Source organism: Pecten maximus, chromosome 11 (assembly GCF_902652985.1).
Source record: "Pecten maximus chromosome 11, xPecMax1.1, whole genome shotgun sequence".
NCBI lineage: Eukaryota > Metazoa > Mollusca > Bivalvia > Pectinida > Pectinidae > Pecten > Pecten maximus.
The window spans coordinates 40,381,577-40,404,427 of NC_047025.1; the positions used below are offsets into that span (position 1 = coordinate 40,381,577).

General features: G+C 34.3%; 1 protein-coding gene and 1 long non-coding RNA gene across 3 annotated transcripts in view; one reads left to right on the top strand and one right to left on the bottom strand.

Annotated features, from left to right (window-relative positions):
• The window catches only part of LOC117337176 (uncharacterized protein F13E9.13, mitochondrial-like), a 38,064-nt gene that overhangs the window by 13,046 nt on the left and 2,167 nt on the right, over positions 1 to 22,851 (top strand). Inside the window, exons 4-5 of the mRNA XM_033898025.1 lie at positions 175 to 325; positions 18,165 to 18,292. Coding sequence (XP_033753916.1) covers positions 175 to 325; positions 18,165 to 18,292 — 279 coding nt within the window. The remainder of the gene's footprint in view (positions 1 to 174; positions 326 to 18,164; positions 18,293 to 22,851) is intronic.
• LOC117337177 lies at positions 18,473 to 19,489 on the bottom strand. 2 transcript variants are annotated; one of them, XR_004534768.1, is made up of 4 exons: positions 19,404 to 19,489; positions 19,320 to 19,345; positions 18,972 to 19,150; positions 18,473 to 18,679 (listed from the first exon to the last, which is right to left on the bottom strand). It is a non-coding gene; the product is annotated as an uncharacterized LOC117337177 (long non-coding RNA). The 2 variants fall into 2 exon arrangements; XR_004534767.1 differs by lacking the exon at positions 19,320 to 19,345 and having other exon boundaries at positions 18,972 to 19,179; positions 19,375 to 19,442.

Here is a 22,851-nt window from a genome sequence, read left to right on the forward strand (position 1 = left end):
TGTAACTCAAATTGTAGCTGAGTTTTCTATGTTATATTCACAAGTTTTATAAATACATGTAATAGGATTTAAAAAACAAAATTATTGATTAAAAAAAATAAACACTATACCCCTATGATGGTTAACTACACATGACAGTAGGTATGTTGTTGTCACAGTTACTGTACTTTACAGGTCTGGACTTTATCAGGGCTGAAGGCTTCGTGTTTTCTCATGTATCTGATGAGGGACTGATGAATGCCTGCGCTGGAGATCTGCTCCGATACAGGAAGTACATCGGGGCTGACCACATACAGGTGTTTACAGACATCAAAAAGAAGCACAGGTAAGGTATCTTAACTTCCATAGATCTGAATTAATTATGTAAAACAGTTTATAAAAAATAATCACCAGTGGTATTGGACAGTTTATTATGGTGATAAACTTGTTACACCTCATGAACAAATGTTTGGCTTTAATAAGAAATCAAAGATGGCCCCCATATCTTAAAATGCAGATACATTTTCAAACAGGTGGATGGTACTGACAATATGGACATGTTGTTAGAGTTTCATGGTTTATATTGTAGAACCAAACTGTGAAACAGATTTAAAGGGATAATGTTCATTGGTTTTATCACCATGATGTGGCAAAACGTCAGGATAATAGTACTGTTAGAGTTGCTTCCCTTCGTCAGGATAATAGTACTGTTAGAGTTGCTTCCCTTCCACTATTAAACCCTTTGATACCAAGATACAGTCCAGATGTAGGTTTGTTTTGTAGATGTTTACGACTGATTAGTGATGTATTAGCTGACAAGAACTTTTGGACTGATTTTGGAATATTGTGTTGTTAATCAGCCAATTAATCCTCAACATGTGACATCACCACAATGTGAATATCTGATTGGCCTAACTCTATAAACTATTTATATAATGATATCTGTACTATACACCATTTATATAATGATATCTGTACTATACAACATTTATATAATGAGGTATGTACTATACACCATTTATATAATGATATCTGTACTATATACACCATTTATATAATGATATCTGTACTATACAACATTTATATAATGATATCTGTACTATACATCATTTATACAATGATATCTGTACTATACACCATTTATATAATGATATCTGTACTATATACACCATTTATATAATGAGGTATGTAGTATACACCATTTATATAATGATATCTGTACTATACACCATTTATATAATGATATCTGTACTATACAACATTTATATAATGAGGTATGTACTATACACCATTTATATAATGATATCTGTACTATACAACATTTATATAATGAGGTATGTACTATACACCATTTATATAATGATATCTGTACTATACAACATTTATATAATGATATCTGTACTATACAACATTTATATAATGAGGTCTGTACTATACAACATTTATATAATGATATCTGTACTATACATCATTTATATAATGATCTCTGTACTACACAACATTTATATAATGAGGTATGTACTATACACCATTTATATAATGATATCTGTACTATACAACATTTATATAATGAGGTCTGTACTATACAACATTTATATAATGAGGTCTGTACTATATACACCATTTATATAATGATATCTGTACTATATACACCATTTACATAATGATATCTGTACTATATACAACATTTATATAATGATATCTGTACTATACAACATTTATATAATGAGGTCTGTACTATATACACCATTTATATAATGAGGTCTGTACTATATACACCATTTATATAATGATATCTGTACTATACAGCATTTATATAATGGTCTCTGTACTATACAACATTTATATAATGGTCTCTGTACTATACAACATTTATATAATGAGGTCTGTACTATACACCATTTATATAATGAGGTCTGTACTATATACACCATTTATATAATGATATCTGTACTATACACCATTAATATAATGATATCTGTACTATACACCATTTATATAATGATATCTGTACTATACACCATTTATATAATGAGGTCTGTACTATACACCATTTATATAATGATATCTGTACTATACACCATTTATATAATGAGGTCTGTACTATATACACCATTTATATAATGATATCTGTACTATACACCATTTATATAATGATCTCTGTACTATACACCATTTATATAATGGTCTCTGTACTATACAACATTTATATAATGAGGTCTGTACTATACACCATTTATATAATGATATCTGTACTATATACACCATTTATATAATGATATTTGTACTATACACCATTTATATAATGATATCTGTACTATACACCATTTATATAATGATATCTGTACTATATACACCATTTATATAATGATATCTGTACTATACACCATTTATATAATGATATCTGTACTATACACCATTTATGTAATGAGGTCTGTACTATATACACCATATATATAATGAGGTCCGTACTATACAACATTTATATAATGATATCTGTACTATATACAACATTTATATAATGATATCTGTACTATACAACATTTATATAATGATATCTGTACTATACACCATTTATATAATGATATATGTACTATACACCATTTATATAATGATATCTGTACTATACACCATTTATATAATGATATCTGTACTATATACACCATTTATATAATGATATTTGTACTATACACCATTTATATAATGATATCTGTACTATACACCATTTATATAATGAGGTCTGTACTATATACACCATTTATATAATGATATCTGTACTATACACCATTTATATAATGATATCTGTACTATACACCATTTATGTAATGAGGTCTGTACTATATACACCATATATATAATGAGGTCTGTACTATACAACATTTATATAATGAGGTCTGTACTATACAACATTTATATAATGATATCTGTACTATATACACCATTTATATAATGATATCTGTACTATACACCATTTATGTAATGAGGTCTGTACTATATACACCATATATATAATGAGGTCCGTACTATACAACATTTATATAATGAGGTCTGTACTATACAACATTTATATAATGATATCTGTACTATATACACCATTTATATAATGATATCTGTACTATACAACATTTGTATAATGATATCTGTACTATACACCATTTATGTAATGAGGTCTGTACTATATACACCATATATATAATGAGGTCCGTACTATACAACATTTATATAATGAGGTCTGTACTATACAACATTTATATAATGATATCTGTACTATATACACCATTTATATAATGATATCTGTACTATACACCATTTATGTAATGAGGTCTGTACTATATACACCATATATATAATGAGGTCCGTACTATACAACATTTATATAATGAGGTCTGTACTATACAACATTTATATAATGATATCTGTACTATATACACCATTTATATAATGATATCTGTACTATACAACATTTGTATAATGATATCTGTACTATACAACATTTATATAATGATATCTGTACTATACACCATTTATATCATGATATCTGTACTATACAACATTTATATAATGATATCTGTACTATACAACATTTATATAATGATATCTGTACTATACAACATTTGTATAATGATATCTGTACTATACAACATTTATATTATGATATCTGTACTATATACACCATTTATATAATGATATCTGTACTATACACCATTTATATAATGATATCTGTACTATACACCATTTATATAATGATATCTGTACTATACAACATTTATATAATGATATCTGTACTATACAACATTTATATAATGGTCTCTGTACTATACACCATTTATATAATGATATCTGTACTATACACCATTTATATAATGATATCTGTACTATATACACCATTTATATAATGATATCTGTACTATACACCATTTATATAATGATATCTGTACTATACACCATTTATGTAATGAGGTCTGTACTATATACACCATTTATATAATGAGGTCCGTACTATACAACATTTATATAATGAGGTCTGTACTATACAACATTTATATAATGATATCTGTACTATATACACCATTTATATAATGATATCTGTACTATACAACATTTATATAATGAGGTCTGTACTATACACCATTTATATAATGATATCTGTACTATACAACATTTATATAATGATCTCTGTACTATACACCATTTATATAATGATATCTGTACTATATACACCATTTATATAATGATATCTGTACTATACAACATTTATATAATGAGGTATGTACTATACACCATTTATATAATGATATCTGTACTATACACCATTTATATAATGATATCTGTACTATACACCATTTATATAATGATATCTGTACTATACACCATTTATATAATGAGGTCTGTACTATACACCATTTATATAATGATATCTGTACTATACAACATTTATATAATGAGGTCCGTACTATACACCATTTATATAATGAGGTCTGTACTATATACACCATTTATATAACGAGGTCTGTACTATACACCATTTATATAATGAGGTATGTACTATACAACATTTATATAATGGTCTCTGTACTATACAACATTTATATAATGGTCTCTGTACTATACAACATTTATATAATGAGGTCTGTACTATACACCATTTATATAATGAGGTATGTACTATATACACCATTTATATAATGATATCTGTACTATACACCATTTATATAATGATATCTGTACTATACACCATTTATATAATGATATCTGTACTATACACCATTTATATAATGAGGTCTGTACTATACACCATTTATATAATGATATCTGTACTATACACCATTTATATAATGATATCTGTACTATACACCATTTATATAATGAGGTCTGTACTATATACACCATTTATATAATGATATCTGTACTATACACCATTTATATAATGATCTCTGTACTATACACCATTTATGTAATGGTCTCTGTACTATACAACATTTATATAATGAGGTCTGTACTATACACCATTTATATAATGATATCTGTACTATATACACCATTTATATAATGATATCTGTACTATACACCATTTATATAATGATATCTGTACTATACACCATTTATATAATGATATCTGTACTATATACACCATTTATATAATGAGGTATGTACTATACACCATTTATATAATGATATCTGTACTATATACACCATTTATATAATGATATCTGTACTATATACACCATTTATATAATGATATCTGTACTATATACAACATTTATATAATGATATCTGTACTATACACCATTTATATAATGAGGTCTGTACTATACAACATTTATATAATGAGGTCTGTACTATACACCATTTATATAATGATATCTGTACTATATACACCATTTATATAATGATATCTGTACTATATACACCATTTATATAATGAGGTATGTACTATACACCATTTATATAATGATATCTGTACTATATACACCATTTATATAATGATATCTGTACTATATACACCATTTATATAATGATATCTGTACTATATACAACATTTATATAATGATATCTGTACTATACACCATTTATATAATGAGGTCTGTACTATACAACATTTATATAATGAGGTCTGTACTATATACACCATTTATATAATGATATCTGTACTATATACACCATTTATATAATGATATATGTACTATACAACATTTATATAATGATATCTGTACTATACACCATTTATATAATGAGGTCCGTACTATATACACCATTTATATAATGATATCTGTACTATACAACATTTATATAATGAGGTCTGTACTATACAACATTTATATAATGATATCTGTACTATATACACCATTTATATAATGATATCTGTACTATACAACATTTATGTAATGAGGTCTGTACTATACACCATTTATATAATGATATCTGTACTATACAACATTTATATAATTATATCTGTACTATACAACATTTATATAATGATATCTGTACTATACAACATTTATATAATGATATCTGTACTATATACACCATTTATATAATGATATCTGTACTATACACCATTTATATAATGATATCTGTACTATACAACATTTATATAATGATATATGTACTATACAACATTTATATAATGATATCTGTACTATATACACCATTTATATAATGATATCTGTACTATACAACATTTATATAATGATATCTGTACTATACACCATTTATATAATGAGGTCCGTACTATATACACCATTTATATAATGATATCTGTACTATACAACATTTATATAATGATATATGTACTATACAACATTTATATAATGATATCTGTACTATACACCATTTATATAATGAGGTCTGTACTATACAACATTTATATAATGATATCTGTACTATACACCATTTATATAATGATATCTGTACTATATACACCATTTATATAATGATATCTGTACTATACACCATTTATATAATGATATCTGTACTATACACCATTTATGTAATGAGGTCTGTACTATATACACCATTTATATAATGAGGTCCGTACTATACAACATTTATATAATGAGGTCTGTACTATACAACATTTATATAATGATATCTGTACTATATACACCATTTATATAATGATATCTGTACTATACAACATTTGTATAATGATATCTGTACTATACAACATTTATATAATGATATCTGTACTATACACCATTTATATCATGATATCTGTACTATACAACATTTATATAATGATATCTGTACTATACAACATTTATATAATGATATCTGTACTATACAACATTTGTATAATGATATCTGTACTATACAACATTTATATTATGATATCTGTACTATATACACCATTTATATAATGAGGTCCGTACTATACAACATTTATATAATGAGGTCTGTACTATACAACATTTATATAATGATATCTGTACTATATACACCATTTATATAATGATATCTGTACTATACACCATTTATATAATGATATCTGTACTATACAACATTTATATAATGATCTCTGTACTATATACACCATTTATATAATGATATCTGTACTATACAACATTTATATAATGATATCTGTACTATACACCATTTATATAATGAGGTATGTACTATACACCATTTATATAATGATATCTGTACTATACACCATTTATATAATGATATCTGTACTATACAACATTTATATAATGATATCTGTACTATACAACATTTATATAATGATATCTGTACTATACACCATTTATATAATGATATCTGTACTATACAACATTTATATAATGGTCTCTGTACTATACACCATTTATATAATGATATCTGTACTATACACCATTTATATAATGATATCTGTACTATATACACCATTTATATAATGATATCTGTACTATACACCATTTATATAATGATATCTGTACTATACACCATTTATGTAATGAGGTCTGTACTATATACACCATTTATATAATGAGGTCCGTACTATACAACATTTATATAATGAGGTCTGTACTATACAACATTTATATAATGATATCTGTACTATATACACCATTTATATAATGATATCTGTACTATACAACATTTATATAATGAGGTCTGTACTATACACCATTTATATAATGATATATGTACTATACAACATTTATATAATGATCTCTGTACTATACACCATTTATATAATGATATCTGTACTATATACACCATTTATATAATGATATCTGTACTATACAACATTTATATAATGAGGTATGTACTATACACCATTTATATAATGATATCTGTACTATACACCATTTATATAATGATATCTGTACTATACACCATTTATATAATGATATCTGTACTATACACCATTTATATAATGAGGTCTGTACTATACACCATTTATATAATGATATCTGTACTATACAACATTTATATAATGAGGTCCGTACTATACACCATTTATATAATGAGGTCTGTACTATATACACCATTTATATAATGATATCTGTACTATACACCATTTATATAATGAGGTCTGTACTATACACCATTTATATAATGATATCTGTACTATACAACATTTATATAATGAGGTCCGTACTATACACCATTTATATAATGAGGTCTGTACTATATACACCATTTATATAACGAGGTCTGTACTATACACCATTTATATAATGAGGTCCGTACTATACAACATTTATATAATGATATCTGTACTATATACACCATTTATATAATGAGGTCCGTCCTATACACTATTTATATAATGATATCTGTACTATATACACCATTTATATAATGAGGTCTGTACTATATACACCATTTATATAATATCTGTACTATACACCATTTATATAATGAGGTCTGTACTATACAACATTTATATAATGATATCTGTACATTTCAACACTGAAATATTTTCTGACTTAAGTAACAGTATCATGATAAGCTGTCTGTAGTTGAAAATTGAAACATTGTAAGTTCTGTAAGGCAATGGGATGGAATTTAATTTTTTTGCATCCGTACCTTCAATAAAAAAACAAATCTGTTACTCCTATGAATATTTTGACAAGTTGACAGAGGTTTTTTTATTCTTAGTTTGAAATAATCAATACCTGCCCTCTGTAGCATTTGTTGATTCAGTCACAGTAAATAGACAGGATATATAATTATGTATAGAGTGACAACATTACATCAGTTTGGAGGAATGGTTGATCAAGTCTATGGTCAGATCTCACTTTCAATTTCAGCCCCAACTTGACTGGGCTTGATTATTAATAATTAATGCTGATTGATGTTCTGTATATAGGATGATGATGAAGAGATCAAATTTATTCTCACGTTCAATTGACTGTTATTGACTGCATGAAGATATCACTTATTCGTCAAAAAAGTCATAGAGTCCTTGGTCCGAGTCCTTGGTCCGAGTGATTGGCTCGAATCCTTGGTCCGAGTCCTTGGTCGAGTCCTTGGTCCGACTTCTTGTTTTGAGTCCTTGGTTCGTGTCCTTGTGAGTCCTTTGTCAAAGTCCTTGGTCCGAGTCTTTGGTCAGAGTCTTTGGTCCGAGTCCTTGGTCCGAGTCCTTGGTCCGAGTTCTTGGTTTGAGTCCTTGGTCCGAGTCCTTGGTCCGAGTTCTTGGTTCGAGTCTTTGGTCCGAGTTCTTGGTTCAAATCCTTGGTCCGAGTCCTTGGTCCGAGTTCTTGGTTCGAATTCTTGGTCCGAGTCCTTGGTCCGAGTTCTTGGTTTGAGTCCTTGGTCCGACTCCTTGGACCGACTCCTTGGTCCGAGTCCTTGGTCCGCGTCCTTGGTCCGAGTCCTTGGTTTGAGTACTTGGTTTGAGTACTTGGTTTGAGTACTTGGTCCGAGTCCTGGTCTGGTCCTTTCATTTCATTTTCCTGTTGTGTTAAATGATAAAGATGCTTAAGTTATTATTTCTCTGGTTAACCGACCCAAAAACCAATTTATTTTATATAAAAGTCCTTTTCTATATTCTGTTGAGTGTCAGCAGGGCCTATAGTCTTATTCTGATTCAACTGATGTTAAGCCATTTTTCTTCTCAGTATGAATAATCAGTCATGATTTCCTGTGATCGATCATGCATGTAGCTTGACTGTAACATGGAAATTTTAATGAATTATTGAGATTATCAACAAACTTGAAAAACAAAAAAATGAACAAAGTCTCTGGTAAATATCAAAACGCATTAAAACAACATTTTAGAACATAGCTTGATGCCTTTAATTAAACATTTCCACAACATTTTAAAACATAGCTTGATGCCTTTAATTAAACATTTCCACAACATTTTAAAACATAGCTTGATGCCTTTAATTAAACATTTCCACAACATTTTAAAACATAGCTAGATGCCTTAAATTAAACATTTTCACAACATTTTCCCAAATTTTGGCGAATGTTTCTGTAGTATAGATACCTGCCTATCTGTTCATGATCAATCAATAATTGATCATTGATTGTTTAAGAAATAGTGATGATTTATCAAGAATTTGAAGTGATTCCCAACACAATCCTGCATGCTGTGAATTACAGCGAGATAAAATATATATCAGAATGGAAGTATAGACCTATTACATCATCGGGCCGCGGTGGCGAGTGGTTAAGGTGTCCCGACACTTAACACTAGCCCTCCACCTCTGGGTTGCGAGTTCGAAACCTACGTGGGGCAGTTGCCAGGTACTGACTGTAGGCCGGTGGTTTTTCTCCGGGTACTCCGGCTTTCCTCCACCTGCAAAACCTGGCACGTCCTTAAATGACCCTGGCTGTTAATAGGACGTTAAATAAAAACAAACAAACAAACCTATTACATCACTCAGGTCCAATCTACTCACCGTAGTTAATGCATGAATTTACCTTTAGGTAATCAGTGTGGTTCCGATGTAATGTCGTATATATTTAATACATCGGAAACATATATCCAATACCTGTATATGTAACTTGTTTTAGCTTTATTAGAATTTAAGGGTCCACAACGAAATCTCTTAAACTGTAGCAGGTTTAACGTCTCTAAAGATATGACTTGAAGTCTTGATTAAACAGTTTTATTTTTGGTTAATGTTCATTGATAAATTGAAAGTAATTTTCACTCTGTTTATCTTTTTTACTAATTAAGTTATTTTCCCTACCTGTCAACAACTCACGATGGTCAGTCAATGCCAAACTCAGACTCCAACACTGGACTTAATGACATACAGATGTCAGGTTTGTCCACAAAAATGTCTTGTATTCGGTGGCGGGGTCAGAGGAAACTCTTGATATATTTTTAAGTTGCATTAGGAGCAGATAGTCGATACAATCCTATTGGGCCTTTTGTTTTGGAATAAGTGATTATCTATACCAAAGTCAAGTATAGTGGAATTGGACTGGGTTGACACTGGTAACCAAGTACAGCAGCTCAATAGGCTAACGACAGGTTGAGGTCAGAGCGTTCGTCTGGAGTTTAGAGGTCACCTGTCCTCGTCTGGTCGTTAAATTTTCCCTCTCTATCACAAACTCCAAAAAATCTGTACAAAATCAATAGAATATAATTATAAATTATGTATTGGTTAACTTGTGATAATAAAAAAGACTGAGTCTTTCATTAAATGATACTATTTATTCTCTGGTTATAACAGTGAAAAAATAATTCCAGTTTCCTAGTCAGCTTTCCATATCACCACACAGTGGGGTCACTTACAGCCTTATACTGTGTATAATGGACAGTTTCATTAAAGGGCCAGCAGGGGACTGGAATGATTGGTGTAACACTTGTTCAAGTTTCCTGTAGAAATAATAACTCTATCCCGGACAACTAATTACTAGTTAGTGAGCTTAGTCCCTGTCTGTAGGTCCGTAAACATTTCAACGCCATGTCCGCTTCCTTTGAAATGATATTGTATTGATTTATAAATTAGGTTTTATTGTTCCATTAATTCATCTTTAAAGCAGTTCTTCTCAGTTCTATAGATTGTGAAATCTCTTGGACATTTTTTTTTCTGTAGTTGCAGTCCTTTGATCCAGTAAGAGGATTGCGCTGTCATCAGCGTTGGATGTTCTGTTGATACGGCACTGAAGTCATGCCAAAGAACTTTGAGGGATTTTCTTGAATAATCACTCTAGTGATTACATCATTTCCATGGCTTCCTGTCCTAGCAATGGTTGCTATGGTGATAAAGACTAGGGATGTTGTCGGGGGATACACAGGGAGGCTAATGCTCCGATCTGATCACTGATCATTGGTATTATCAATGATGTGTGTGGTGGAGTAATCCTTGATGTGCACTTCTGATCAGCGATTGGCCAATCATGCGAACTCATCTGATCTCTCATTGGTTATGTTTGTGCTATTATTTGATGCATCAATTCCGTTTACCATATTTGATCTGAAGTTAGATCCTCATGTCCACTATGCTCTTCTCTCCAGATTTCCCATTAATTCAGACTAATTCTATGAAGATAGGGTTTTCTTCCTTTAACATTTTCCAAAATCATTTCTCTTAAAAACACCGACTTAAACAACTGAACTAGGATTGTAAAATCTATCTCGCATGTATAACACATTGGTTTGTGTAGCGATTTGATCATGTATAGTACAATGGTTTGTGTAGTGATTTGATCATGTATAACACAATGGTTTGTGTAGCGATTTGATCATGTATAACGCAATGGTCTGTGTAGTGATTTGATCATGTATAGCGCAATGGTTTGTGTAGCGATTTGATCATGTATAGTACAATGGTTTGTGTAGTGATTTGATCATGTATAGTACAATGGTTTGTGTAGCGATTTGATCATGTATAACACATTGGTTTGTGTAGCGATTTGATCATGTATAGCACAATGGTTTGTGTAGTGATTTGATCATGTATAGTACAATGGTTTGTGTAGTGATTTGATCATTTGGCCCTAACACAGGTATTTTTTTAATGAGAGGTCATTTTGGCGATCACATAAGATTGTTTCAAGTAGGGTGCTCATTAGAACCATTACAGTATTGATTTTCATCGGATGTTTTTACTGTGCTCATTACTTTTATCACAACTTCCTACAAACTACCTGACACCACGCTGCCAGTTTTTCAGTGTTGATGATGTTGTGATGAGAACAATCCACTTTTGTTGATTATATTTCTTAGGCATTGTTCACTAATTATCTGATGTTTGTTGGTTTGAGATAACAATTAAAGTGTATAACTGAAGGTGTTATCGTGTACTTGGCTATAACCACTTGACATTTACATTACTATCTATTGATTCCAGTATAAAATGTCAGAATTTCAAACTGTCGTCGGAGAATTTCAAACATGTCATCAGACATTCCATGTTATGCGTTGTTGTGGAGTGTTTTCACAAACAATATCACATGCAATGTTCCCCGTCAAATCAGAATATTAAATTTAGTTTAGAAAGTATACATTTAAATGGATATTTTTTACAATAGTTAGTAATAGTTGTCCCAGGGGCTGATGGGCGGGGCCAAATTGACTGAAATTTCAGAAATCTTCTTCTTAGGACCCAAATAAGGTAGAATCAAATACTTTTCATAGATGGAAGGGTCTTAAGGTGCTTTACGAAAATTGTGAATTTCATGACCCTGGGGTCTCACTTTTGCCCCTGGAGAGAGGGTATACTTTACTATAGTTTATATAGGGATATATACATATTGGCCCTGACTGACCCCCAAGGGCTGATGGGCAGATTCCTGTGTTAGTGTTTGACCTCTGTCTTAGTGTTTGACCTAACTCATTTACATTTTAAGCTTTATAATAATACAGTTGTACTTTCTTATGCTGCATTTGGAGGGGACAGTTTTTGAAGAGTTGTTGCCCTTTGTTTATTTTAACCTTGTGGTTTATAGTTTAGACTTGTGCACAGATCTACAAGCTCTCTCCTTTCTGATATCATTCGAGGTACCTGGTCGGCTGTAATATCATTCGAGGTACCTGGTCGGCTGTAATATCATTCGAGGTACCTTGTCAGCTCTAATATCATTCGAGGTACCTTGTCAGCTCTAATATCATTCGAGGTACCTTGTCAGCTCTAATATCATTCGAGGTACCTTGTCAGCTCTAATATCATTCGATGTACCTGGCCGGCTGTAATATCATTCGAGGTACCTGGCCGGCTGTAATATCATTCGAGGTACCTTGTCAGCTCTTATATCATTCGAGGTACCTGGTCGGCTGTAATATCATTCGAGGTACCTGGTCGGCTGTAATATCATTCGAGGTACCTGGTCGGCTGTAATATCATTCGAGGTACCTTGTCGGCTGTAATATCATTCGAGGTACCTTGTCGGCTGTAATATCATTCGAGGTACCTGGTCGGCTGTAATATCATTCGAGGTACCTGGTCGGCTGTAATATCATTCGAGGTACCTGGTCGGCTGTAATATCATTCGAGATACCTGGTCGGCTGTAATATCATTCGAGGTACCTGGTCGGCTGTAATATCATTCGAGGTACCTAGTCGGCTGTAATATCATTCGAGGTACCTGGCCGGCTGTAATATCATTTGAGGTACCTGGTCGGCTGTAATATCATTCGAGGTACCTGGTCGGCTGTAATATCATTCGAGGTACCTGGTCGGCTGTAATATCATTCGAGGTACCTGGTCGGCTCTGATATCATTCGAGGTACCTGTTTGGCTGTAATATCATTCGAGGTACCTGGTCGGCTGTAATATCATTCGAGGTACCTTGTCGGCTGTAATATCATTCGAGGTACCTTGTCAGCTCTAATATCATTTGAGGTACCTGGTCGGCTGTAATATCATTTGAGGTACCTTGTCAGCTCTAATATCATTCGAGGTACCTGGTCGGCTGTAATATCATTCGAGGTACCTGGTCGGCTGTAATATCATTCGAGGTACCTGTTTGTCTCTAATATCATTTGAGGTACCTTGTCAGCTCTAATATCATTCGAGGTACCTGGTCGGCTGTAATATCATTCGAGGTACCTTGTCAGCTCTAATATCATTTGAGGTACCTGGTCGGCTGTAATATCATTCGAGGTACCTTGTCAGCTCTAATATCATTGAGGTACCTTGTCAGCTCTAATATCATTCAAGGTACCTGGTCGGCTGTAATATCATTCGAGGTACCTGGTCGGCTCTAATATCATTCGAGGTACCTTGTCAGCTCTAATATCATTCGAGGTACCTGGTCGGCTGTAATATCATTCGAGGTACCTGGTCAGCTGTAATATCATTCGAGGTACCTGGTCGGCTGTAATATCATTCGAGGTACCTTGTCAGCTCTAATATCATTCGAGGTACCTTGTCAGCTCTAATATCATTCGAGGTACCTGGTCGGCTGTAATATCATTCGAGGTACCTGGTCGGCTCTGATATCATTCGAGGTACCTTGTCGGCTCTGATATCATTCGAGGTACCTTGTCAGCTCTAATATCATTTGAGGTACCTGGTAGGCTGTAATATCATTCGAGGTACCTGGTCAGCTGTTATATCATTCGAGGTACCTGGTCGGCTCTGATATCATTCGAGGTACCTTGTCAGCTCTAATATCATTCGAGGTACCTGGTCGGCTCTGATATCATTCGAGGTACCTTGTCAGCTCTGATATCATTCGAGGTACCTTGTCAGCTCTAATATCATTCGATGTACCTGGTCGCCTGTAATATCATTCGAGGTACCTGGTCGGCTGTAATATCATTCGAGGTACCTTGTCAGCTCTTATATCATTCGAGGTACCTGGTCGGCTGTAATATCATTTGAGGTACCTGGTCAGCTGTTATATCATTTGAGGTACCTGGTCGGCTGTAATATCATTCGAGGTACCTGGTCGGCTGTAATATCATTCGAGGTACCTGGTCGGCTGTAATATCATTCGAGGTACCTGGTCGGCTGTAATATCATTCGAGGTACCTGGTCAGCTGTTATATCATTTGAGGTACCTGGTCGGCTGTAATATCATTCGAGGTACCTGGTCGGCTGTAATATCATTCGAGGTACCTTGTCAGCTCTAATATCATTCGATGTACCTGGTCGGCTGTAATATCATTTGAGGTACCTGGTCGGCTGTAATATCATTCGAGGTACCTGGTCGGCTGTAATATCATTTGAGGTACCTGGTCGGCTGTAATATCATTTGAGGTACCTGGTCGGCTGTAATATCATTCGAGGTACCTGGCCGGCTGTAATATCATTTGAGGTACCTGGTCAGCTGTTATATCATTTGAGGTACCTTGTCGGCTCTGATATCATTCGAGGTACCTTGTCAGCTCTAATATCATTTGAGGTACCTGGTAGGCTGTAATATCATTCGAGGTACCTGGTCAGCTGTTATATCATTCGAGGTACCTGGTCGGCTCTGATATCATTCGAGGTACCTTGTCAGCTCTAATATCATTCGAGGTACCTGGTCGGCTCTGATATCATTCGAGGTACCTTGTCAGCTCTGATATCATTCGAGGTACCTTGTCAGCTCTAATATCATTCGATGTACCTGGTCGCCTGTAATATCATTCGAGGTACCTGGTCGGCTGTAATATCATTCGAGGTACCTTGTCAGCTCTTATATCATTCGAGGTACCTGGTCGGCTGTAATATCATTTGAGGTACCTGGTCAGCTGTTATATCATTTGAGGTACCTGGTCGGCTGTAATATCATTCGAGGTACCTGGTCGGCTGTAATATCATTCGAGGTACCTTGTCAGCTCTAATATCATTCGATGTACCTGGTCGGCTGTAATATCATTCGAGGTACCTGGTCGGCTGTAATATCATTCGAGGTACCTGGTCAGCTGTTATATCATTTGAGGTACCTGGTCGGCTGTAATATCATTCGAGGTACCTGGTCGGCTGTAATATCATTCGAGGTACCTTGTCAGCTCTAATATCATTCGATGTACCTGGTCGGCTGTAATATCATTTGAGGTACCTGGTCGGCTGTAATATCATTCGAGGTACCTGGTCGGCTGTAATATCATTTGAGGTACCTGGTCGGCTGTAATATCATTTGAGGTACCTGGTCGGCTGTAATATCATTCGAGGTACCTGGCCGGCTGTAATATCATTTGAGGTACCTGGTCAGCTGTTATATCATTTGAGGTACCCGTACCTGGTCGGCTGTAATATCATTCGAGGTACCTGGTCGGCTGTAATATCATTCGAGGTACCTGGTCGGCTCTAGTATCATTGGAGGTACCTGGTCGGCTGTTATATCATTCGAGGTACCCGTACCTGGTCGGCTCTAGTATCATTCGAGGTACCTGGTACTGGGCGTGGTCTTCATGAGCAATGATTTGACCTGACTATTTCGGTAGAGTCATTGCTAATTGTTACTGTAGGTCATCTGAACCGAAGGGTCAGGATGACCTATAGTCATCATGTTTCGTCTGTTGTCGTGCACCGTGCGTAAACTTTTCACATCTCAAACTTCTTCTCAAATTCCAATAGTGGGATTGAGCTGAAAATTGCCTGAAATGATTTTGAGATAGTCCTGTTCTCCAGTTCCACTGGTACCATTGAGCTGGAAATTGGTGAGGATGTTAAGGAAGGAGAGCCAACAAAGTGTTGTTATTTTTCGGCCTCGTAAAAAAACGTTGACATGGCAGTCACGGCGGCCATTTTGTAACATGATTGCACAATCATGGTTTTCCTGAACAACACCAATTTCAAGCTTCTTTTCAAATTCCACCAGTGGGATTTAGCTCCTACTTACCAGAACTGATCCTGAGATGGTCCTGACCAAGTGTTGTTATTTTCCAGGTCGGTCAGAAATCCAAGATGGCCGCCATGACAGCCATCTTGTTTTTTTTTTACATTTTGTTTTTGTCTGGGGTCTCCTGTTTCGGTGTTCAGCTGATATCAATAAAACTTTTAGGATTTGTTAACATGACATGTAGGCAAGGTTTTTCAAGAGAATTTTTTTTTGAACTTTTTACCGCGTTTTATTTTCATATTTCAATGCAAGAATTCAGGTAACCTTTGGAATGAGACGACATATGTTGATAGCTGTCAAGTAGAGTTGCAGACTTGATTATCACAATAAAAATCTGTTATAGGAACAAAAATAGCTTGAAGATGATATTGTGAATTGTGTTGTTGTGGCTATAATATAGTTTTATCTTGGAGCCCAAATCATAGATTCATTAACACTGCTATGTTGGTCGCTTTGGACTTTATTTCAATATTTTATTTAAACATGATTTATAAAAGCAATTTGAAGTTATATATCTATTAAATTTATTTTGATCTTAGGCTTAGTGTAGGTAAAACCAGTTTACTTTTACTTCAGATCATCTCTGCCTACATTTTCTTGGTCAGTTGGTTCTATTTCCAAAACTGGTTTTCAAACATTCTCAGATAATTGGAAAATCCAAAGCCATGTAAATGGAGTTTACTGTTGATACAGTGTACATGCCCTGTTATGTGAGAGACATACCAAGATTAAAAACAGCCTGGACATTTTTGTTGCTGCAAATTAAGCTCAAGATTAAGTCAAGGCTTGGGTACAAAGGGATTGTTAGGTAATGACAGAGTTCCTGTGATGGTGGATTGTATGACAAAGATTAGCCATTCCTTTACTATCTCATTGTGTCTAGCTTTCTTTTGTTATAAAAATTGGTAATTATTTGAAGGAATAAATCAAAGCATCATTGCTCAATCACGTCCCTATCAGATATGAATTCATCTTAAGGCTCCTTTTGAGATAAACGTTTGGTGTTTTTATTCCAGTGCTCATGCAATTACTTCAGATGTGAGTATCAAGGAGACATCTAAGGCTGCAGAGTTCTTCCTTAGCAACGGCGTGATCATTACAGGGGGAGCCACTGGACAGGAAGCTGATGTCACAGAGATGAAAGGTGAGACATTATTCCATCCATTATCAGCAGACTGCGGACTTCGTTAGGATTTCTCATTTGTTCCATTGGACAACACAACATTTTAGTTATAAAAATCAATTGAAATATCAGTATTCAATATTCAAATATTAGTATCATTTGGATCAATAGTTGATTTTCCTTTAACAGTCAGTAGAAACACCTACACTACTATCTTGACAGTTAGAAACACCTACACCACTATCTTGACAGTTAGAAACACCTACACCACTATCTTGACAGTTAGAAACACCTACACCACTATCTTGACAGTTAGAAACACCTACACCACTATCTTGACAGAAACACCTACACCACTATCTTGACAGTTAGAAACACCTACACCACTATCTTGACAGTTAGAAACACCTACACCACTATCTTGACAGAAACACCTACACTACTATCTTACAGTTAGAAACACCTACACCACTATCTTGACAGTTAGAAACACCTACACCACTATCTTGACAGTTAGAAACACCTACACCACTATCTTGACAGTTAGAAACACCTACACCACTATCTTGACAGTTAGAAACACCTACACCACTATCTTACAGTTAGAAACACCTACACCACTATCTTGACAGTTAGAAACACCTACACCACTATCTTACAGTTAGAAACACCTACACTACTATCTTACAGTTAGAAACACCTACACCACTATCTTGACAGTTAGAAACACCTACACCACTATCTTACAGTTAGAAACACCTACACTACTATCTTGACAGTTAGAAACACCTACACTACTATCTTGACAGTTAGAAACACCTACACCACTATCTTGACAGTTAGAAACACCTACACCACTATCTTGACAGTTAGAAACACCTACACCACTATCTTACAGTTAGAAACACCTACACCACTATCTTGACAGAAACACCTACACCACTATCTTGACAGAAACACCTACACAACTATCTTACAGTTAGAAACACCTACACCACTATCTTACAGTTAGAAACACCTACACCACTATCTTGACAGTTAGAAACACCTACACCACTATCTTGACAGAAACACCTACACAACTATCTTACAGTTAGAAACACCTACACCACTATCTTACAGTTAGAAACACCTACACCACTATCTTGACAGTTAGAAACACCTACACCACTATCTTACAGTTAGAAACACCTACACCACTATCTTACAGTTAGAAACACCTACACCACTATCTTGACAGAAACACCTACACAACTATCTTACAGTTAGAAACACCTACACCACTATCTTACAGTTAGAAACACCTACACCACTATCTTGACAGTTAGAAACACCTACACCACTATCTTGACAGTTAGAAACACCTACACCACTATCTTACAGTTAGAAACACCTACACCACTATCTTGACAGTTAGAAACACCTACACCACTATCTTACAGTTAGAAACACCTACACCACTATCTTGACAGTTAGAAACACCTACACCACTATCTTGACAGTTAGAAACACCTACACCACTATCTTGACAGTTAGAAACACCTACACCACTATCTTACAGTTAGAAACACCTACACCACTATCTTGACAGAAACACCTACACCACTATCTTGACAGTTAGAAACACCTACACCACTATCTTGACAGTTAGAAACACCTACACCACTATCTTGACAGTTAGAAACACCTACACCACTATCTTACAGTTAGAAACACCTACACCACTATCTTGACAGTTAGAAACACCTACACCACTATCTTGACAGTTAGAAACACCTACACCACTATCTTACAGTTAGAAACACCTACACCACTATCTTGACAGAAACACCTACACCACTATCTTGACAGTTAGAAACACCTACACCACTATCTTGACAGTTAGAAACACCTACACCACTATCTTGACAGTTAGAAACACCTACACCACTATCTTACAGTTAGAAACACCTACACCACTATCTTGACAGTTAGAAACACCTACACCACTATCTTGACAGTTAGAAACACCTACACCACTATCTTACAGTTAGAAACACCTACACCACTATCTTGACAGAAACACCTACACCACTATCTTGACAGTTAGAAACACCTACACCACTATCTTGACAGTTAGAAACACCTACACCACTATCTTGACAGTTAGAAACACCTACACGACTATCTTGACAGTTAGAAACACCTACACCACTATCTTACAGTTAGAAACACCTACACCACTATCTTGACAGAAACACCTACACCACTATCTTGACAGTTAGAAACACCTACACCACTATCTTACAGTTAGAAACACCTACACCACTATCTTGACAGTTAGAAACACCTACACCACTATCTTACAGTTAGAAACACCTACACCACTATCTTGACAGTTAGAAACACCTACACCACTATCTTACAGTTAGAAACACCTACACCACTATCTTGACAGTTAGAAACACCTACACCACTATCTTGACAGTTAGAAACACCTACACCACTATCTTGACAGTTAGAAACACCTACACCACTATCTTACAGTTAGAAACACCTACACCACTATCTTGACAGAAACACCTACACCACTATCTTGACAGTTAGAAACACCTACACCACTATCTTGACAGTTAGAAACACCTACACCACTATCTTGACAGTTAGAAACACCTACACCACTATCTTACAGTTAGAAACACCTACACCACTATCTTACAGTTAGAAACACCTACACCACTATCTTACAGTTAGAAACACCTACACCACTATCTTACAGTTAGAAACACCTACACCACTATCTTGACAGTTAGAAACACCTACATCACTATCTTACAGTTAGAAACACCTACACCACTCTCTTGACAGTTAGAAACACCTACACCACTATCTTACAGTTAGAAACACCTACACCACTATCTTACAGTTAGAAACACCTACACCACTATCTTGACAGAAACACCTACACCACTATCTTGACAGTTAGAAACACCTACACCACTATCTTGACAGTTAGAAACACCTACACGACTATCTTGACAGTTAGAAACACCTACACCACTATCTTACAGTTAGAAACACCTACACCACTATGTTGACAGTTAGAAACACCTACACCACTATCTTACAGTTAGAAACACCTACACTACTATCTTACAGTTAGAAACACCTACACCACTATCTTGACAGTTAGAAACACCTACACCACTATCTTACAGTTAGAAACACCTACACCACTATCTTACAGTTAGAAACACCTACACCACTATCTTGACAGTTTGATTTTAACTGTTCCAATAAATGTACAGAGCGACTATCTGGCACTATAATTATCTCTCACTTTGAATTTATAGAAAGTTTTTTATAAAAAAAATTATTTGTAATACTTAGTAAACATTTGGACTTTAGATATATTTGGAAAAAAGGGTGTTGGTATGGTGGGGTCAGGCTTTGACAGAGAAGAGAGGGTGGATGCCATTTTTAGGACCAGAATGGTGATATAGGGATCTTGTTACACAAAGAATCGGTTTTGGGTATAGAGACGTGGTGTTGGGTGAAGGCTGGATAGAAGAGAAAAGAGGTATTTTACTTGTACATCTCTATATATATATATATATATATATATATTGGGCCGACCATCACTGCCCCATTGAAACGTTCTTTTTTAAGAACACCGATGTGGTGCAGCGGTATAACTGCTCGTATTTATGGCTAGGCAATTGGGTGCCGTAGATTGTGAGTTCGAGGCCCGGTCAGGGCACGAGTCTAAAAGTTGTCTTCCTTCGTCATTTGTGTTTCTCTGTTATATATCTATTTATTAGCACAATGTATCATATACACTATGTGTTGGTGATCCAAAGATATAGATTTGAATTTTCTGTCGTAGTTGTACTGAGAGAAATATTTCTAATATATGTACAATTCGTATCCATGTAAGTAAATACATTGCGATCCAGGTATTCTATATCACCTTATAGACGACTTCCACAATGATCATGTCAGGGTATCGGGCCGACCATCACTGCGCCATTGAAACATTTTTAAGAACGCTGATGTGGCGCAGCGGTATAAGCTGCTGGTATTTATGGCTAGGCGTTGGGTGCCGTAGATCGTGAGTTCGAGGCCCGGTCAGGGCACAAGTCAAAAAGTAGTCTTCCTTCATCATTTGTGTTTCTATGTTATATATAACTGTGACGTCTGTAATACTCCCTCATATTTGGAATATCATACAGAGCTATAACTATATAATATTTCGGATGTCATACAGAGTTATAACTATGTAATATTTTGGATGTCATACAGAGCTATAACTAGATAATATTTCGGAGATCATACAGAGTTATAACTATATAATATTTCGGATGTCATACAGAGCTATAACTATGTAATATTTCGGATGTCATACAGAGATATAACTATATAATATTTCGGAGATCATACAGAGTTATAACTATATAATATTTCGGATGTCATACAGAGTTATAACTATATAGTATTTCGGATGCCGTACAGAGTTATAACTATGTAATATTTCGAATGTCGTACAGAGTTATAACTATGTAATATTTCGGATGTCGTACAGAGTTATAACTATATAATAT